Source organism: Capricornis sumatraensis, chromosome 17, assembly GCF_032405125.1.
Source record: "Capricornis sumatraensis isolate serow.1 chromosome 17, serow.2, whole genome shotgun sequence".
NCBI lineage: Eukaryota > Metazoa > Chordata > Mammalia > Artiodactyla > Bovidae > Capricornis > Capricornis sumatraensis.
In genome coordinates, this window is record NC_091085.1 from 52,906,059 (window position 1) to 52,921,499 (window position 15,441).

The 15,441-nt window shown below is 52.4% G+C and overlaps 1 protein-coding gene across 2 annotated transcripts in view; it reads right to left on the reverse strand.

The window, feature by feature from the left end:
- Window positions 1–5,108: 5,108 nt before the first annotated feature.
- Window positions 5,109–15,441, reverse strand: part of ADGRD1 (adhesion G protein-coupled receptor D1) — a 173,954-nt gene continuing 163,621 nt past the window's right edge. For both annotated transcript variants that reach the window (XM_068990148.1, XM_068990147.1), the window contains 5 exons: window positions 13,497–13,588; window positions 9,525–9,651; window positions 8,235–8,276; window positions 6,562–6,654; window positions 5,109–5,204 (listed from right to left, as the gene is read on the reverse strand). In XM_068990148.1, coding sequence (XP_068846249.1) covers window positions 5,109–5,204; window positions 6,562–6,654; window positions 8,235–8,276; window positions 9,525–9,651; window positions 13,497–13,588 — 450 coding nt within the window. The remainder of the gene's footprint in view (window positions 5,205–6,561; window positions 6,655–8,234; window positions 8,277–9,524; window positions 9,652–13,496; window positions 13,589–15,441) is intronic.

Consider the following 15,441-nt stretch of genomic DNA (forward strand, 5'->3'; position numbering starts at 1 on the left):
TACCCACCGTGCCCCCAACCCATGCCATACAGGACTCAACACCCAAACTCCCCAAACATGGTGCAAAAAGAGTTTGAAGGCCAATTGCAGCCCAGAAAAACAGTCCTCTGTGTCTGGACTCCAGGCTCTGAGGAATCTCTGCAGGAAAGACGGCCTGAGAACACTGCTGTGAAAGGCAGGTCTGTGGGCTCTGGCCGGAAGGGACGCAGGGACCCGGAGGGCATCAGAACCCCTCTAGGACTACGATGGGGCTCCACCTTGAGGCATCCTTCCTGGGGGCGCGGCTGACGGAGGAGGAAACCTGCGGCAGAAGAGGCAGCCACGGCACCCCACCCGTCCTGCACCCGCCTCCTCCACCACCCCAAGAGAGAGCCGGAATGGCGCCCCGACCGCTGACCCGTCTCCAGGATGGACCTAAACCGCGAGCAGGAGGCTGCCGCCCATGCTCGCGCAGTACAGCTGGTGTGGGGGCATCATCTGACTCCGACCCTCAACAAGCCCCCTTCACCTCAGCCGTCGGAGCACCTGACTGAGATGCTCTCAGAGCACAGCGAGGAAGTGCCACAAAGAAGGGAAACGTTTCCCCTGTAGAGTCAGAGCGTTCATGCCCCGCTTCTACGAGAAAGAGGAAAACCAAGCCCACATGTGCAAGATACCTCAGCCCCAGGAGTGAGCAGAGAAATGCAAATCATGACATTTCACATATACTAAGTTGGTGATAAAAACACTGATAATGCTCTTTGCTGGTAAAACAGTTGGAAAACGAGAATATTAATAACATCGTTGGCAGTGAGAAATGACTTTCAATATTTTGGCAAAATGTTTCAAGAGTGATGGAATTATTTACTCTTTTTGATGCAAAAATCCAGTTTGAAATTTTAACCTGGATAGTAATCAATATAAGAAAAAAAGTCATAAGCAGAAAGACTTCAAAGATACCAATACCCATCAATCTATGTAAAATAGATATAAAATACATTAAATGCATATATAATATGAATATAACTAAATACTTATTATATATGTTGTATATAATATAGAGGGCTTCCTTGGTGGCTCAGCTGGTAAAGAATCCACCTGCAATGCAGGAGACCTGGGTTCGAGCCCTTGATTGGGAAGATCCCCTGGAGAAGAGAATGGCTACCCACTCCATATTTTTGCCTGGAGAATTCCATGGTAGAGGAGCCTGGAAGGCTATAGAAGCATAGCAATCATTGCATTGTAAACTAGTGCAAAGTTTTGGTAAAATATAATATGTAATTAAATGTTTATGTATATACATTATAATTATGAATAAAACCTAGTAATATGAAAACAGTTTAAGAGAGTACATCAACTGGATTTTTGTTACATTGTTTATTTATTTATTTGGCGATGTTTGGTCTTAGCTGCAGCACATGGGATCCTCCGTTGCGGCACATGGACTCTCTAGCTGTGGCACACAGGCTCCAGAGTGCACAGGCTCGGTAGTTGCATCACGAGGGCTTGGCTGCTCCACAGCAGGTGATATCTTAGTTCCCCGACTGGGGATCAAACCTACTTCCCCTGCATCGCAAAGTGAATTCTTAAGCACTGGACCACCAGGAAAGTGCCTACAGTACGTCAGTACATCAAGTTTAAAAGCAGATGTCTGCAAAGCATACAGGATGTAGGACCGAGTAGATCACGTGTAAAAAGAATCAAAAGCAACACGACAAAGCAAATGAATAACTATAACTGGGAGGGTCTCTGAACCTCCCATGAAGAAGCACCAGTGTATATGTGTGTGTGTGTGTGTGTGTGTGTGTGTGTGTAATCTACAAAAATACAACAAACTATGCTGTATGTGCATGCTCAGTTGTGTCCAGTTCTTTGCAATCCCAGGGACTGTGGCCCGCCAGCCTCCTCTGTCCATGGTATTTTCCAGGCAAGAATACTGGAGTGGGTTGCCATGCCCTTCTCCAGGGGATCTTCCCAACCCAGGGACTGAACCCAGTTCTCCTGCATTGCAGGCAGATTTTTTACTGTCTGAGCCACTAGGGCTTCACAACAAACTAGTGACTATAACAAAAAAGAAGCACACTCACAGATACAGAGAACAAACTAGTGGTCAGCAGTGGCGGTGGGGCAGTATAGGGGTGGGGGGGTAGGGTGGGGCGGGTGGGAGGTACAAACTATTGGGTGTAAGATAAACTACAAAGCTGTATTGTACAACACGGGGAATATAGCCAATATTTTGTAATAACTGTAAATGGACTATTAACTTTAAAAACTGTACAAAAATTTTTAATAAAAAATAATAAACCATATTTAAAGACTTGGTATATAAAAAGAATATAAAATAGCTCGATAATTCTTTAATATTGTGTTGAAATATTTTTGACATATTAGCTAAAATAATGGAGAAGGCAATGGCAACCCACTCCAGTACTCTTGCCTGGAAAATCCCATGGGCGGAGGAGGCTGGTAGGCTGCAGTCCATGGGGTCGCCAAGAGTCAGACACGACTGAGCAACTTCACTTTCACTTTTCACTTTCATGCATTGGAGAAGGAAATGGCAACCCACTCCAGTGTTCTTGCCTGGAGAATCCCAGGGACAGGGGAGCCTGGTGGGCTGCCATCTATGGGGTCACACAGAGTCGGACACGACTGAAGTGACTTAGCAGCAGCAGCAGCAGCTAAAATAAAATATGTTGGTAAGTTTAAAAAAGAAAAGAAGCACCGATATTCTATGCCATACATTAGCCTGAGGAACACAGGGCTGCAAAAATTCTACTGCCATTCTTCCCTACCCAGGGAGGCTTCTGGATAGGGTGGGGCATCGTCCATGGCAGAGTCCCCAGAGCCAGAATGTGCTGAGGACACAGAAAGCACTGAACAGAAGTATGTCAAGTGAATCCCAGGATAGGATTTTACCCACGTGTCTTTCCCGATAGATTTTTGTCAAGAGACACACAGTCTTGCTTGCCTTCCACCAGCAAAAGACACTAAGGACCACATTTTACTTAAAGGACATTAAGAGTTTATTTCATAAAAGTCACAACATATATTCACTACATAGTGGCATTCGTCACCTTTTCTGTGCTATAAACTACTTTAAACACACAATTCTTTCCAATTGCTTATCTTTGGCCAAATTATGTGTAGATAATAGAGTACCGCAGAAGCCAAAATATATAGCCTATAAATAAAGTGTACTACTCTCCTTCTTTAGAAATAAAAAGTTGTTCATTACTTCTCCTGATATATTAGCGGTGTAGGGTGAATATGCAGAGTTAAAAAAAAAAGAATTCTATTTAAAATAAAGACAGTTTCTTATTTGATTTGCTTCACCAGAAACTGAGTAAGAAAAAGAAAAAATCCAAGTGTAAGTCTTAGGAATACAGTGTTCTCACTTCTAGGTGCTCTAGGGCACAAGGATATAATGCCAAGTTACAGGTGACCTGGCTTCTGGAATCACAAGACACTCAGAGCAGGGGCCAGCCATACTTTTCACCAAACACTGGGGTCTTTGCCTGCATCAGGCAGGGTCAAACCCCAGGGCACATCTGTGGGACCACACAGGGCACTGTCACAGGTGCCGAGGCTGGTGCATCTGGGGACCCCTCCTCCCTGTGGAGGAACAGAGGTTAACCCCTCCATCAACATGCCACTGTGTCCCACGCTCAACACAGCAGGAGATGCTTGAAGATGACTGTTAACACTCATCGTCATCAGGGCAGTTCCTTTATGAAGGTGCAGAGGAAGATGGGAAAAGGTCTACAAAACCACACAGAAACTCACCAGGGGACAAAGCAGAGGTGAGAGGATGGGGCGGGACGGTGGTGGGGGTAAGGGGCTTTAATGCTATTGCCATCACAGTTTTCAAGGAAGATTTTCCAGTATCAAAAACAGGTTGGAATTTCTTACCCACACATTTCACAAGCACTCTTGGTGCTGTCATCACAGTGCAACCTTTCGTAGTCTTGTTTCCCAACAATTCCATGGCGTTTTGGTTCACATCTAGAATCGCAAACCCTAGTGTTCCACGGGATCTCGCCCAAACATGGGGTCGTAAGGATCGTTCCGTTTCCTAGGAGGCTGAGTCCAGATCTAAGTCTATAAATAAACATCAGCTCAGAAGACACAGCCAAGGCTACCCCCACCTCCCTAGGTCGGTCAGGACAGGGGTTCTTGATTCTCCCCTGCACTCAAGAGCAGCCTGCCACGTGGCTCTGTTTATCAAGGCGTCTTTGCAGCAATGCGCAGTCATGTACTGTACTGTGCTACTCCCCACTGTGATCCACTCTTTGGAAAACCGGAAAAGCATTTGCAAGTGATGAGGAAGAAATCCTAGGGATATTATGCCTTGGAAAACGGTGGCTCTTCTGGCCCATCGTGAACACAGAGAAGGCTCAGGTGCCAGGAAAGGAGGAGGGAGTGGATTTTAAGGCTGACTTTGAACCTGAAGAGCCAACACTCACGAGGAAGGGGCTGAGATGCTTTCGGAGCAGAAGACCCCACCCTCTGTGGAGCTCTCTGCCTTGGCGAGATCCCCATGCACAGACAGGGGCCGGGCGGCCAGCGTCTCCACCCCACAGCCCTGGGCATCAGGAGAGGCCCAGCGCAGCCATGCGAGCAGACATGGGGCTGGCCCAGGCTGGCGCCACCCTGCAGAAAGTCACTCTTCGGCAGGTGCCTGGCGCTGGGGACCCCACTGTTGGGTGGAGTCAGCAGGTGGAAAACATAGTCATGGGCAGCTGCCTCAGCCCGACCCTCCCCTGCAGACACCAGGACTTTGGTCCAAAGTCCCCATCACAAGGCAGAGGTTAAACTTCTCACCCTGTGCTATGGCCCCTGTGCGCCCAGCGTGGAGGGTCCTGTGTTCCGTGTGCACTGGCAGGGATGAAGGGGAAGCGTGCGCCCCAGGGTCCCACCCGCCTCCTCTGTGTATCAGGCTGCAGGCAGACTGGCGGACTCTGTCACATGGGCAGGTCACAGGTGAGAACAGCTCTCTCAGGGCTGTGACCCCAGGGTCCAGACGGTAACGAGAGGGTCCCAGTGGCAATGGCAGAGCGTTGCTTGTGTTCTGTTTGCAGCAGGTAGAGGGGCTCTGAGCAGCAGGCCGGCCGGGTGTTCAGCCTCTCTGCTCACAAGGCAGACAGGTCCACACGATGTCCAGAGTGGCTGCTCTTGTCCCAAGGGCTGAGCCTGGTGGAGCCCGTAGCAGGCCGGGTCCCGTTCATCTGCAAACCACAAAGGAGTGAGGAGTGAAGACTCTGCTCCCAGACAAGAAACCCATGGCGCCCGGGGAGTGTGGAGAGCAAAGCCTTGGGCCAGAAAGCTGCCTGAGAATCCTCCCTAGTGGGAGGAAGGGGCACTGCTCCCCAGAAAAATGAGCACTTTTCTCCGCCTGTTCAGCAAGCATTTGTCTGCCTCATAGCTCCCAGCTTCTAGGGTGCACTCAACCCTGCAGTTATTCACTCATCACTCTGTCCTTCCTTCCTTCGTTCATTCATTCGCACATGTATTCATTCATTCGCAAATCTATTCGTCCATCTGCTTATTCAGTCATTCCCTCTGTTATTTATGGAACAGGCCACGCACCAGGGACTGAGGTAGGCTCTGAGGTTGCTCCAGTGAGCCAAGCTGATCAGACTTTTGTTCTCATGGAGCTTACATTCTGATGGGAGAGGTGGACAATGGCCATCAAGCAAATGAATAAACTGAACAATTCCCTGGAGTGGCAGGCAGGTGTATGATGCTGGAATAGGGAGGGAGCACCTTTGTTCAGTGCTGTCTAGGAAAGACTTCCTGAGACGGGATCCCTGAGCAAGGACCTGACAGGTAGGGAGCTGCACTGCGGTGAGAATGCAGGACACCGCTTGCTCCAGGTTGCCTCGGGGGCCTGCCCAGGGGTCTGCAGGGCAGAGGACAAGGAACCACACATCCAAGCCCAGCACTGAAAAGTGCGTGGCTTGTTCAGACCCCTGATCATTCATGCTCAATTTTTCAGGCATCTGTAGGGGGAGGAACCCTGATGTAAAGGCCGGGCTGTGCCAGGGGCCTTCTGTGCCTCTGTGGGACACCAGCGTGTCCAGTGTCTGCTTCTTCCAACCCCCTGAGTCAAAATAAGAAGTTCTGGTCCTGGAAAGTGCAGGAGAGAGGTTCAGGTGATTTCATGAGGATGGGACCTTGTTGGGGTATGACATCAGCTTGTGCCACCTGCCGGCCTATGTCAGGTGTGAAAGGGTCAACCAACAGGCACCAGCACCTGAGCCAAGCCTCCATCACCTCGACCTGGACAGCCATTTGCCCCGACACAGATGGTGCAGACAATGGAGCTTAGGGAAGGAAGAAGCAGAGGGGCTGGCGCTCAGGACTCAAAAGACACAGGCTCAGGACCCCTTGGTCCTCAGCAAGGTGGGAGCTGTGTGCAGCTCAGTGAAGCTGGAGCTAGTCCCCGGCCGGCATGGACTGGCTTTGCAGGCAATGAGGACAAGGAACAAGAGCCCGGGATCAAGGTGGGTCAAGGATGGAAGGCACTCAGAGAAGGATGGGCGGGCGCAGGAGGGGTGTAGACAAGCTACCACACGCACTCACAATGTCCGAGCTGAAGGGCTTCACGTTGGCCTGGCGGCTGGAGCTGCTCGTGAGGGACCAGACCTTGGTTTTATGCTTGAAAGCGGCTCTCACCTTCAAAGGCAGAATGGAAGGCTCAATGGAAGCAATTTCAGAAGTAGAAAAAGCAACAATAAGAGGTCATTCTAAAAGGTCCTGAGGAATTTGTGCTGATGCCAGGCCCAGAACACTGCACACGGGGTGAGACAACATTTGGAGGTATTAGGCCCAAATAGTCAGTGGTTCCAGAGCTGCGCTGTGTGTCACTGATTCGTTTGGCAGATACAGACTACGCCCCCCCCACCAACCCCCACCATACCCAGCCCTGCACGGGGAGAAAGCTGGATCTCCTGGTCTTTGCTGACCTCATGGCTCTGGGTGAAGAGACAGAACGTGCTCAACAATGAACAGCATCGGGGCAGGGCGTGTGACGGACACAGACATCACCCAGAGCCGTAAATGAACAATGCATGCGTGGGGCAGGCTGTGTGTGCTTCTGAGGCTGCTCCCCTTCCTGCCCCTTCTGCCACATGGATCAGTCTCAGCCTGATTATGCAATCATGTGACCTTTGAAATCATGTGACCTCCCTCTTCCATTGGCTGCCATCATCCTGGGCAACTCACCCTGCATGCCCCACCCCCACATCTCCTTCTTCTCTGCCTGACCTCTCCTGTGCACATGGACAGAATCTCCTGAAAGAGCACAAATGTGGGTGTTCCCACCCTCTTCTCAATCATCATTCCAGAGGCATTTCCCCATAATCCCAGCCTGGTGTGTGTGTGTGTGTGTGTGTGTGTGTGTGTGTGTGTGTGTGCTGAGTCACTTCAATCATGACCAACTCCTTGCAACCCTATGGACTGTAGCCCACCAGGCTCCTCTGTCCATGGGATTCTCCAAGCAAGAATGCTGGACTGGGTTCCCATACCCTCCTCCAGGGGATCTTCCCGACCCTGGGATCGAACCCACGTCTCATGTCTCCTGCAGTGGCAGGTGGGCTCTTTACCACTAATGCCACCGGCTCAAATGCTGAGGAACATGGCACCAAACCCACAATGTAAGGGTAAAACTTTTCCTATGGATTACTGGTCCTGAGAGATGGGATCCAGAGCAGCCTGCACCATCTCCGTGGCCAAGTACATGGAAGGTGCAATGGCCCAGACTGCACCAGAAGGAATGAGCCCACTCCAGGTGCCCCAGTGCCCTTGGAAGCCGCATCACAAAAGCCCCCTCTCCAATCCCTGTAGTCAAGAGTCTTCCTTACACCCCAGGCCAGCTTCCTGTATGCCTTGGGGGAGGGTTTGCTGGGAGCCCATCTGCATCTCACTCTCCCTAATACACCAGATGCCAAGCAAGGTCCTGAGTCTCCAGCTCAGTTATTCCACACTGTCTCCATCTCCCCTGGTCCTCCATGCAACCAGCAGCCCCTGGGTGACATCAGTGAGGGAGGATTTGTGTCTGTTGCTTAGCAACCGGGATGAGGGAGGAGGGACTGATGCAAAGCAGCCGCCTGCACACCACCTGTTACAGACACCAAAGCTCATTCAGGGTTACAGTCCCAGAAACCAGCCAGATGAGGCCACACCTTTCCTGCTCTCTGTGCCCTTGCAGAAATGAAAAACCAGCTTCATGTTGGCAGGAAGTGGAGCAGACATACCTCTGAATTCAGGAGACAGTGAAAGAGGAAGATGAAAAATCCCTGGGAAGGAAAGGGAAGAAAACACAGAATTAGAGCCGCTTGCATTTTTGTTACAAACACTTTCTGAGGGTTCTTTCCAATGTCACCCATGGACTCTGAGAGTGGCATCAGCATGGCTTGGTGTTGGAGAGGATGGGAGCAAGCTGTGATGCTTCACCATGAAACCATGAGGATGGAAGGGTGTCCTGTAATCTAACCTAGATTTAGGCAGACACCATGACCAAGGTACAGAGACAGGTACATGCCCAGATCGGCTTAACCTGGAAGAGGAGCAAACCTGCTGGGGAGGACAGGTGGGAGGGCACGCGCCTAGCAGATAAACAGCCCTTGTGTCCTCACCGGCAGACCAAGGATGATGATGACAATGAAAACAGATGCAAGACGAGGATGTCCTCAAACATCCAGAGACTGCTCCTGGGTCAGCACTAGGCAAACACTTCATCTCATTGAGTGCTAAAAGCAGCCCCATGTCCTATTACTGTTCCCATTTTATGGAAGTGGAGACCAGGACACAGAGGATAAATGAGGAACCCAGGACCTGCGGTATGTAAGGGCTGCTGCCATGACAACCCATCCCCTGTCACCATGATAACCAGAAGGAAGCTGTGTATAGGGGCTTATTACAGAATAAAAGTGCAACACAGCTGCTGGTTATGAAGACCCAGAGGCAGTAAGGACATCACGGTGAGGACTGGGCTGGGCCACAGTGACGTTTGCCAGGATTCAGCCTGCAGCTCGGCTGTGTAGTTTATGGATGGCAATGAGCATCCACCTCCATCCTTCCATCAGGGGCTCGTGGGTCTGGGGACTTGGACTCTGAGCATCTCAGATCTCCGGTTTCCAGGCTGTCACCTTTTCTGTCCTTCCATGTAGACGGCAGATGAGAACTCAGAACCTGAGGTACCTCCCTCTTCACCAACCCTCCATGCCCAGCTCCCTTTTGGGAGCCACCCACATGCTGACCATCTTCCATTCAGGCTGGATGTATCTCCCACAGGTACTGCCCTGAAAGATGAGGCAACCCTGTTGTAAATGGGGTCCTCCAGGCCCTGTTTGCTCAGAGACCCGGTGTGTGCCCCGTCCATGCCTCTGTCCTCTGGGATGCTCCCAGCCTATGGGCTCACAAGGTGAACGAGTGTGGAGGGAACAGACCAGAGTGTCTCCCTCCTGCTGCCATGGCAACCTGCACCCACTCATCTATTCACAAAGCTGACAGCTCCCGGGCTGACAATCCCATTCGACCCTCACCTGTAAGGAGTTGAGTATGGCAAACATGTACTGGAAGACCATGGCCTGGTTGTTGACAGCAAGCACGCCAAAGACCCACGAGGTTCCCAGGATGGGCAGCAGCACGGCCACAGCTTTTGCGGTCAACCTGCCAAAGAAACAGGGATGGGCACTCCGGTGATGGGCAGGCAGGGAGGGTCCAGATGCAAGGCTTCCGGATGGGAGCAGACAAAGCCGCTGCTAGGAGTGAGACCTGGCTCCTCCCTTCAGGAGACCCTGGGTGAGGAGCCGACCTCCCCAGATGTATAAGACAACGTCGCCGCCAGGCCAGCCCTGGGCCAAGCTGACGCAGAGCTTGTTCTGTTCCAGTTGGACTGCAGCCCGTTCTGGGCATCTGGGAGCCAGCACGTCCACTGCGCAAACTCGGGATGGCCACCCTGACTCAGCCGGTGGTGATGCTGACAGAAATGCTGATTCCAGGTGTCACAGAGGGAAGCAGAGCTGTGGGGCTGGGTAGGGTGGGAGACACACCCAGTGCTGGGGCACCTGCAGCATCAGCCCAGAGGCTCCCCCTCGGAATATGAGTTCCTCGAGAAGGATCTCGGTCTCCCAGTGTCTGGAAAGCCCAGACAGAGCTGGTGTTCAGGCAGTGCCCGTGAGGTTGTCCGAATCCTGGTTGTTTCTGATATGCCCTGCAAATCACGTGCTAACTGAAGCCCAGGCTACCTGACTCCTGAAACAGCTCAGCTTTCCATGGGGATGGGGGTGGAGGGAGGCTCTGCATGCCAGCTTTAGAGAAAAGTGTGGAGGCTGATGGGAGCCGTGCTGCCCAGATCAGCACGTGGCACAACCCTTGTCCTTCAGCGCAGTGGCTGACACAGTCTCGCTCACTGGAGGGTGAGCTGTCTCGAGGCTGGACTTTGTCTGCATCTCTGCAGCACCAAAGCGCAGCAAGGCGCCAGGACCTGCGGAAGTGGTCACTGAACGGATGAAGGAAGAGCACATGGATGAGACCGCGGATGTGGCGCACATGGATCCAACCCTTTCCGGAAGGTGGTATAACAGCCCCAAGGCACTTCCGGGTCAGAAAGCCAAGCTCCCGGCACCGACAGCACCTGGCGGCAAATTCTTGAGAAAGCAAGGACTGTTCCCGCATGTCAGCTCTCAGGGAAGCTGCCGCCATGTGTTTTCATGTTGACACCGTTAAAACACCTGAGTCTGGGAAATAAAATATCATGAATGATTTAGGTTCAATCTTTAGATCCTGGAAAAACCTGTAATTGAAAGGAGCAGCCGCCAACAAATCGTATCAAATGTGCTACTTTAAAGAGATGGTTCATTTTTACTTTAAAAAATAGAGCAATAAATGATAAGAATCTTGGGAGAAACTCCTCTAGTTGAGGCTCTCTGAGGGCTTGTTAACCAAGCTGCCAGATCTTGTCAAAGGTGGAGGGAGCAGGGTCCCTGCAGAGTCGAAAGCCTGGGCAAGAGGACACTGTGCATACGCACACATGCACGACGCATGTACGCACCACGCACGCACGCAAGCAAGCACGTGACTTGATGCCCTGCCCCAACCCGCTCCCCTAACCAGGGGCAGGGCCTGCGTGGGGCTCCACCTCCTGCATCCCCTAACCACCCAAGGCTCCACATGGTTCACACCTCCCTCCCCATCCCAAGTCCCTGATCTCACTGGGAAACCTGAATGTTCTCTGTTGCTTTCTGGGGAATCTGAAATCATGACCAATCAATAAGAGATGAGAAAGCAGATGGAAGGCAGCCCATTAGGGCTCCTGAGGAAGCATCTGTTCCATTAGTCACTGAGCATTGAGCTGATGGGCAGGAAGGAGAGGCCTAGATTGAATCCAAGAGACGAGGAGCCGGAAGTGTCCCGAGGAGGCTGTGTTGCATCTTCCAGCCCAGCTTCCGGGCTCCTGCTTCACCAGCCCAGGGAAGGGATGGTCACTCTAATGACACTAAGAAGGGAGTTAGAGAGCTACTCAGGGTCCAGCTGCACCACGTGAAGAGGAGTCAGTGCTGGGTGACATCATAGTCAGGGGTCTGTCCAGAGAGACCAGCTGGACTCTCTCCAGGAGGTCGGCCCAGGGCCATTGTGTCACCTGAAGGACACAGGACACGGGAGGGCACAGAGGCATTGCCCCAGTCATGGTTCCTCAGAGAGGTAGAAATACCCTCCAGATCACAGCCCCATCTCCCATGTGTCAGCCTCTACTCCGAGACCAGGTCCCCATGGAGAGCAGGCGGGTCATGGGCTCAGTCGCCTCCTGGGCCATGATGCATAAAGAGGGGACAGGGGCCAGAGAGGAGGGGTGGGTGTGAGCTGAGACCTAGGCTGCTCTGGGCACAGCCAGGCCAGTGGTCCCCTGGGTGCCAGGTCAGAGGGGCAGCAAGAGCCTGTGCTGGAGACAGATTGGGGCCCTGTCCATGGAGGGGAGGGTCTAGGGACTGAGGCTGGGGTGAGGGAGGGTCGGGCTCCTCCTTGGCCAGGCCCCTTGGCTGGGGACAGGCCGCCTCATGGAGCAGCACTGCCTGGTCTCACTGATGAAAGAGGGAAAGCAAGTGACCCTGACCCAGGAGCACCTCCCAAGGTTTCCAGGGGCTGAAAAGGTCTGAGAAGCCAAAGCCACCTGTCAGGTTAATTTACAGTGTTTGGAATTCATTACAGAATAATTGTCTTATCGATTTGCTGCAGATATATTTACTCTTTTCCCTCTCAGATCAGAAGAGATGGAGTGTAGCTAAAGTAACTTACAGAATGCCAGCTGCTTAGTAACTGTGCCGTGTTTCTAAGTCACTTCAGTCATGTCTGACTCTTTGTGACCCCATGGACTGTAGCCTGCCAGGCTCTTTTGTCCCTGGGATACTTAGGCAAGAACACTGGAGTGAGTTGCCTTTTCCTTCTCCAGAGGATCTTCCTGACCAAGGGATCAAAGTTGCGTCTGTTACTTCTCCTGCATTGACAGACCAGATCTTTACCACTAGCACCACCTGGGAATCCCGCCCTATTTGTGTAACAGCCCCTAAATTCCCTGCAAGGAGCCACCTCTCCCACTTCCTGGCCCTGTGATTTAGAGGTGCTGCCTGCACCCCAGAGCCAGGATGGACCGTGTGACTCAGGCCTGGCTTAACTGCTGACGTCCATCCACTGTAACTGATTCATGGGTGGGCATATGGCCTGGTCTGAGTCTGCTTGCAGGCTCAGGACCTCTGTCTGATTTTGAGGGAAAGAGACACACTTTCACATGGACTTGAACCTTCTTTGGCAGCCATTTTGTCAGCAGGAGGCACAGTTCATCTCAGGGTGAAGCCGGCAGATGATGTGGGGCAGAGAAATGCAGGCGAGCTGGGTCCTGGACTAAGCCATCCTGGACTCGCTCCTGGACTCATGGCTGCCTGTGCTGATAGGTATGCCTTTTGCTTGAGTCAGCTTGCGTTGGGTTTTCTGACACTTGCAAGCAGCAGATCCCCAATAATGGGGTGAGGATACCCCAGAAGGCAGCAAATGTGAGTGTGGAGACACCTGCTCCTTCTGTGGATGGATCAGCCCCAGCACAGGTCAGAACCACCTTTGAGATGGCCGCCGTCACCCCCACCACACAGATCAGCAAAGCAGGGTGCTATGGGGTTGAACAGCCCACGAAGCCTCAGCAGATGGTAAGGGCTGAGCCACGACCGACGCAGCAGGACAGTCAGGTTTGAGAACCTTCCTCTGTACCCCACCACAAGCTCCTCTAACTCTAGGGATGAAGCTGTCTCTGGAGGATCATCTAATAAACCCCCTCTTTCACAGATTGGGCAGCGAGCTGGGAAAGGGGGCTGCTCCTGGTTGAGACAAATGAGGGTGTGAACTCTGTGCTCCTTGTGATGTCAAGTGGACACAGAGCGAGTCCAAGAGTGTGGCCCGCCCTCCTGCCACCCCCGGAGCATCAGTGGGGGTGGGGGGCATGGCTGACAGCCCCGGGTCCAGCTTACTTGAAGGCGCTGGGATCTCCATGTATCTTGTAGTTCTCGGCACTGATCTGTGAAATGACCCTGGTCACCGCGATGAGGATGCCAACATTGACCTGCACAAGGAGCACAGGAGACAAGGTAAGCGCTGGAGCGCACCTGCAGGACATCTGAGTCCACCTGGCGGCACCCACTCCCCAGCCAGGCTTCTCAAGCAAACAGGTGGCATCTCTGGGAGAAATCTAACAGTGTCCTTGAACTTTCACCTACACAGATCCCCTGCAAGACTGCTTCCAGGAGCACACATCTATGCTTGAGAAAAGACAGCCCAACATCCCAGGGCTAATCCCCAGAAGTACATCAAAGAAAGCACCTCTCGGGCATCCCTGGTGATCCGGTAGTTGGGAATCCACCTTGCAATGCAGGGGACACGAGTTTGATCCCTGGTCCAGGAGGATCCCACATACCATGGGGCAATGAAGCCCGTGGACCGCAACTAATGAGACTATGCTCTGGAGCCTGCGAGCCACACTACTGAGCCCACGCACCAGTAAAGCCTGCACACCCTGGAGCCTATGCTCCACAACAGGAGAGGCCACTGCAGTGAGAAGACCACACATCGCAACAAAGAGTAGCCACCTGCTTGCTGCAACTGGAGAAAGCCTGTGTGCAGCAATGAAGACCCAGGGCAGCCAAAAATTAATAAATAAATATTAAAAGAAAGAAAGAAAGCTCCACTCCACTCAGCACTGAAGTAAGGAGGTTGTGAACTTCAGAATCAGAAGAACTGGTTCCAATTTCCTTTCACCATGTACTCCCTGAGTGTGACACTGAAGTCCTCTGAACCTCAGTTTTTCCACATAATAACACCCACAGTGCAGTCTGAGTGTTGGAAAGATAGGAAATCACATCTCCAAAGCCCCAGTACAGCCTGACTCTCACCTCCTGCCCCCACTCCAGGCTCCCAGCTGTGGGATCCACAGAGGCCATGGTAAAGGATTCTTCATCTTCTGCCCAGTGCTCCCTCCTTGCTAGAGAAGGTCCCCTTGGGATCTGAGGGCTAGGGGCGGGGGTCTGCAAGGGTCGGTGGCAGTCGCTCCAACACAACCTGTCCTCTCCCATGGGCAGCTCTCCAGGGTTCTGAACAGGAGTCTGACCAGGCAGGTGACAGCAGAAGTGTCCCCTCCCTCTAGATTTCTTTCCGCTACAGGATCCATGCCAGCTAGAATCCAGGGTCGTGCGGTAGCCAGGGACTTCTTTGTATTTGAAAAGTTCAGAGGTCATTTACAGAATCACTGAGGAGTCTGGCTCCTGGCCATGTGTGAACTTCCAAGCCTGACCACAGGTAAGAACAAAGACTTTCCCTGGCAAGCCTCCTAGGGAAAGTGGCCCTCCCCATCCCAGACCTGGGGCACAGCAGAGCATCCTAAGGTCTGAAGGAAGTTGCAGGCAGGGACTCAGGCCCCTCCCACCCTGACGGGCCATGCCACACATATACGTGCATTCAGTGTCTTCTTAGGGGGTCCTGGGGCCTTTCCAAAGCACCTCTGCTGATACCCCTTATCTCAGGAGTCTTGCAGACATGTCTCCCCACTCTGCCTCAGTGACCCACACCTTCTCCACTCCCAGCCCTCCTCCTACCTCCTCCTCCCTGGCTCCCTGGTCCAGGACTCAGCACCAGCCTCTCCATCAGTGAGCATCCCTGCCTGCACTGTTCTTTGGGATGGAGCACCAGGAAGCTGGCCCTTCTGCCCATTCAGCCCCTTGCTCACATGATCACAGTAAGTGAATAAGGATTGATTAGCCTTTATACATGTGTGTGTGTCTATCGTACATTTGTGTCTGACTCTTTGCGACCCCAGGGACTGTAGCCTGCCAGGCTCCTCCGTCCATGGGAGTCTCCAGGCAAGAATACTGGAGTGGATTGTCATTTCCTCCTCCAGGGGATCAAACCCACATCTCCTGTGTC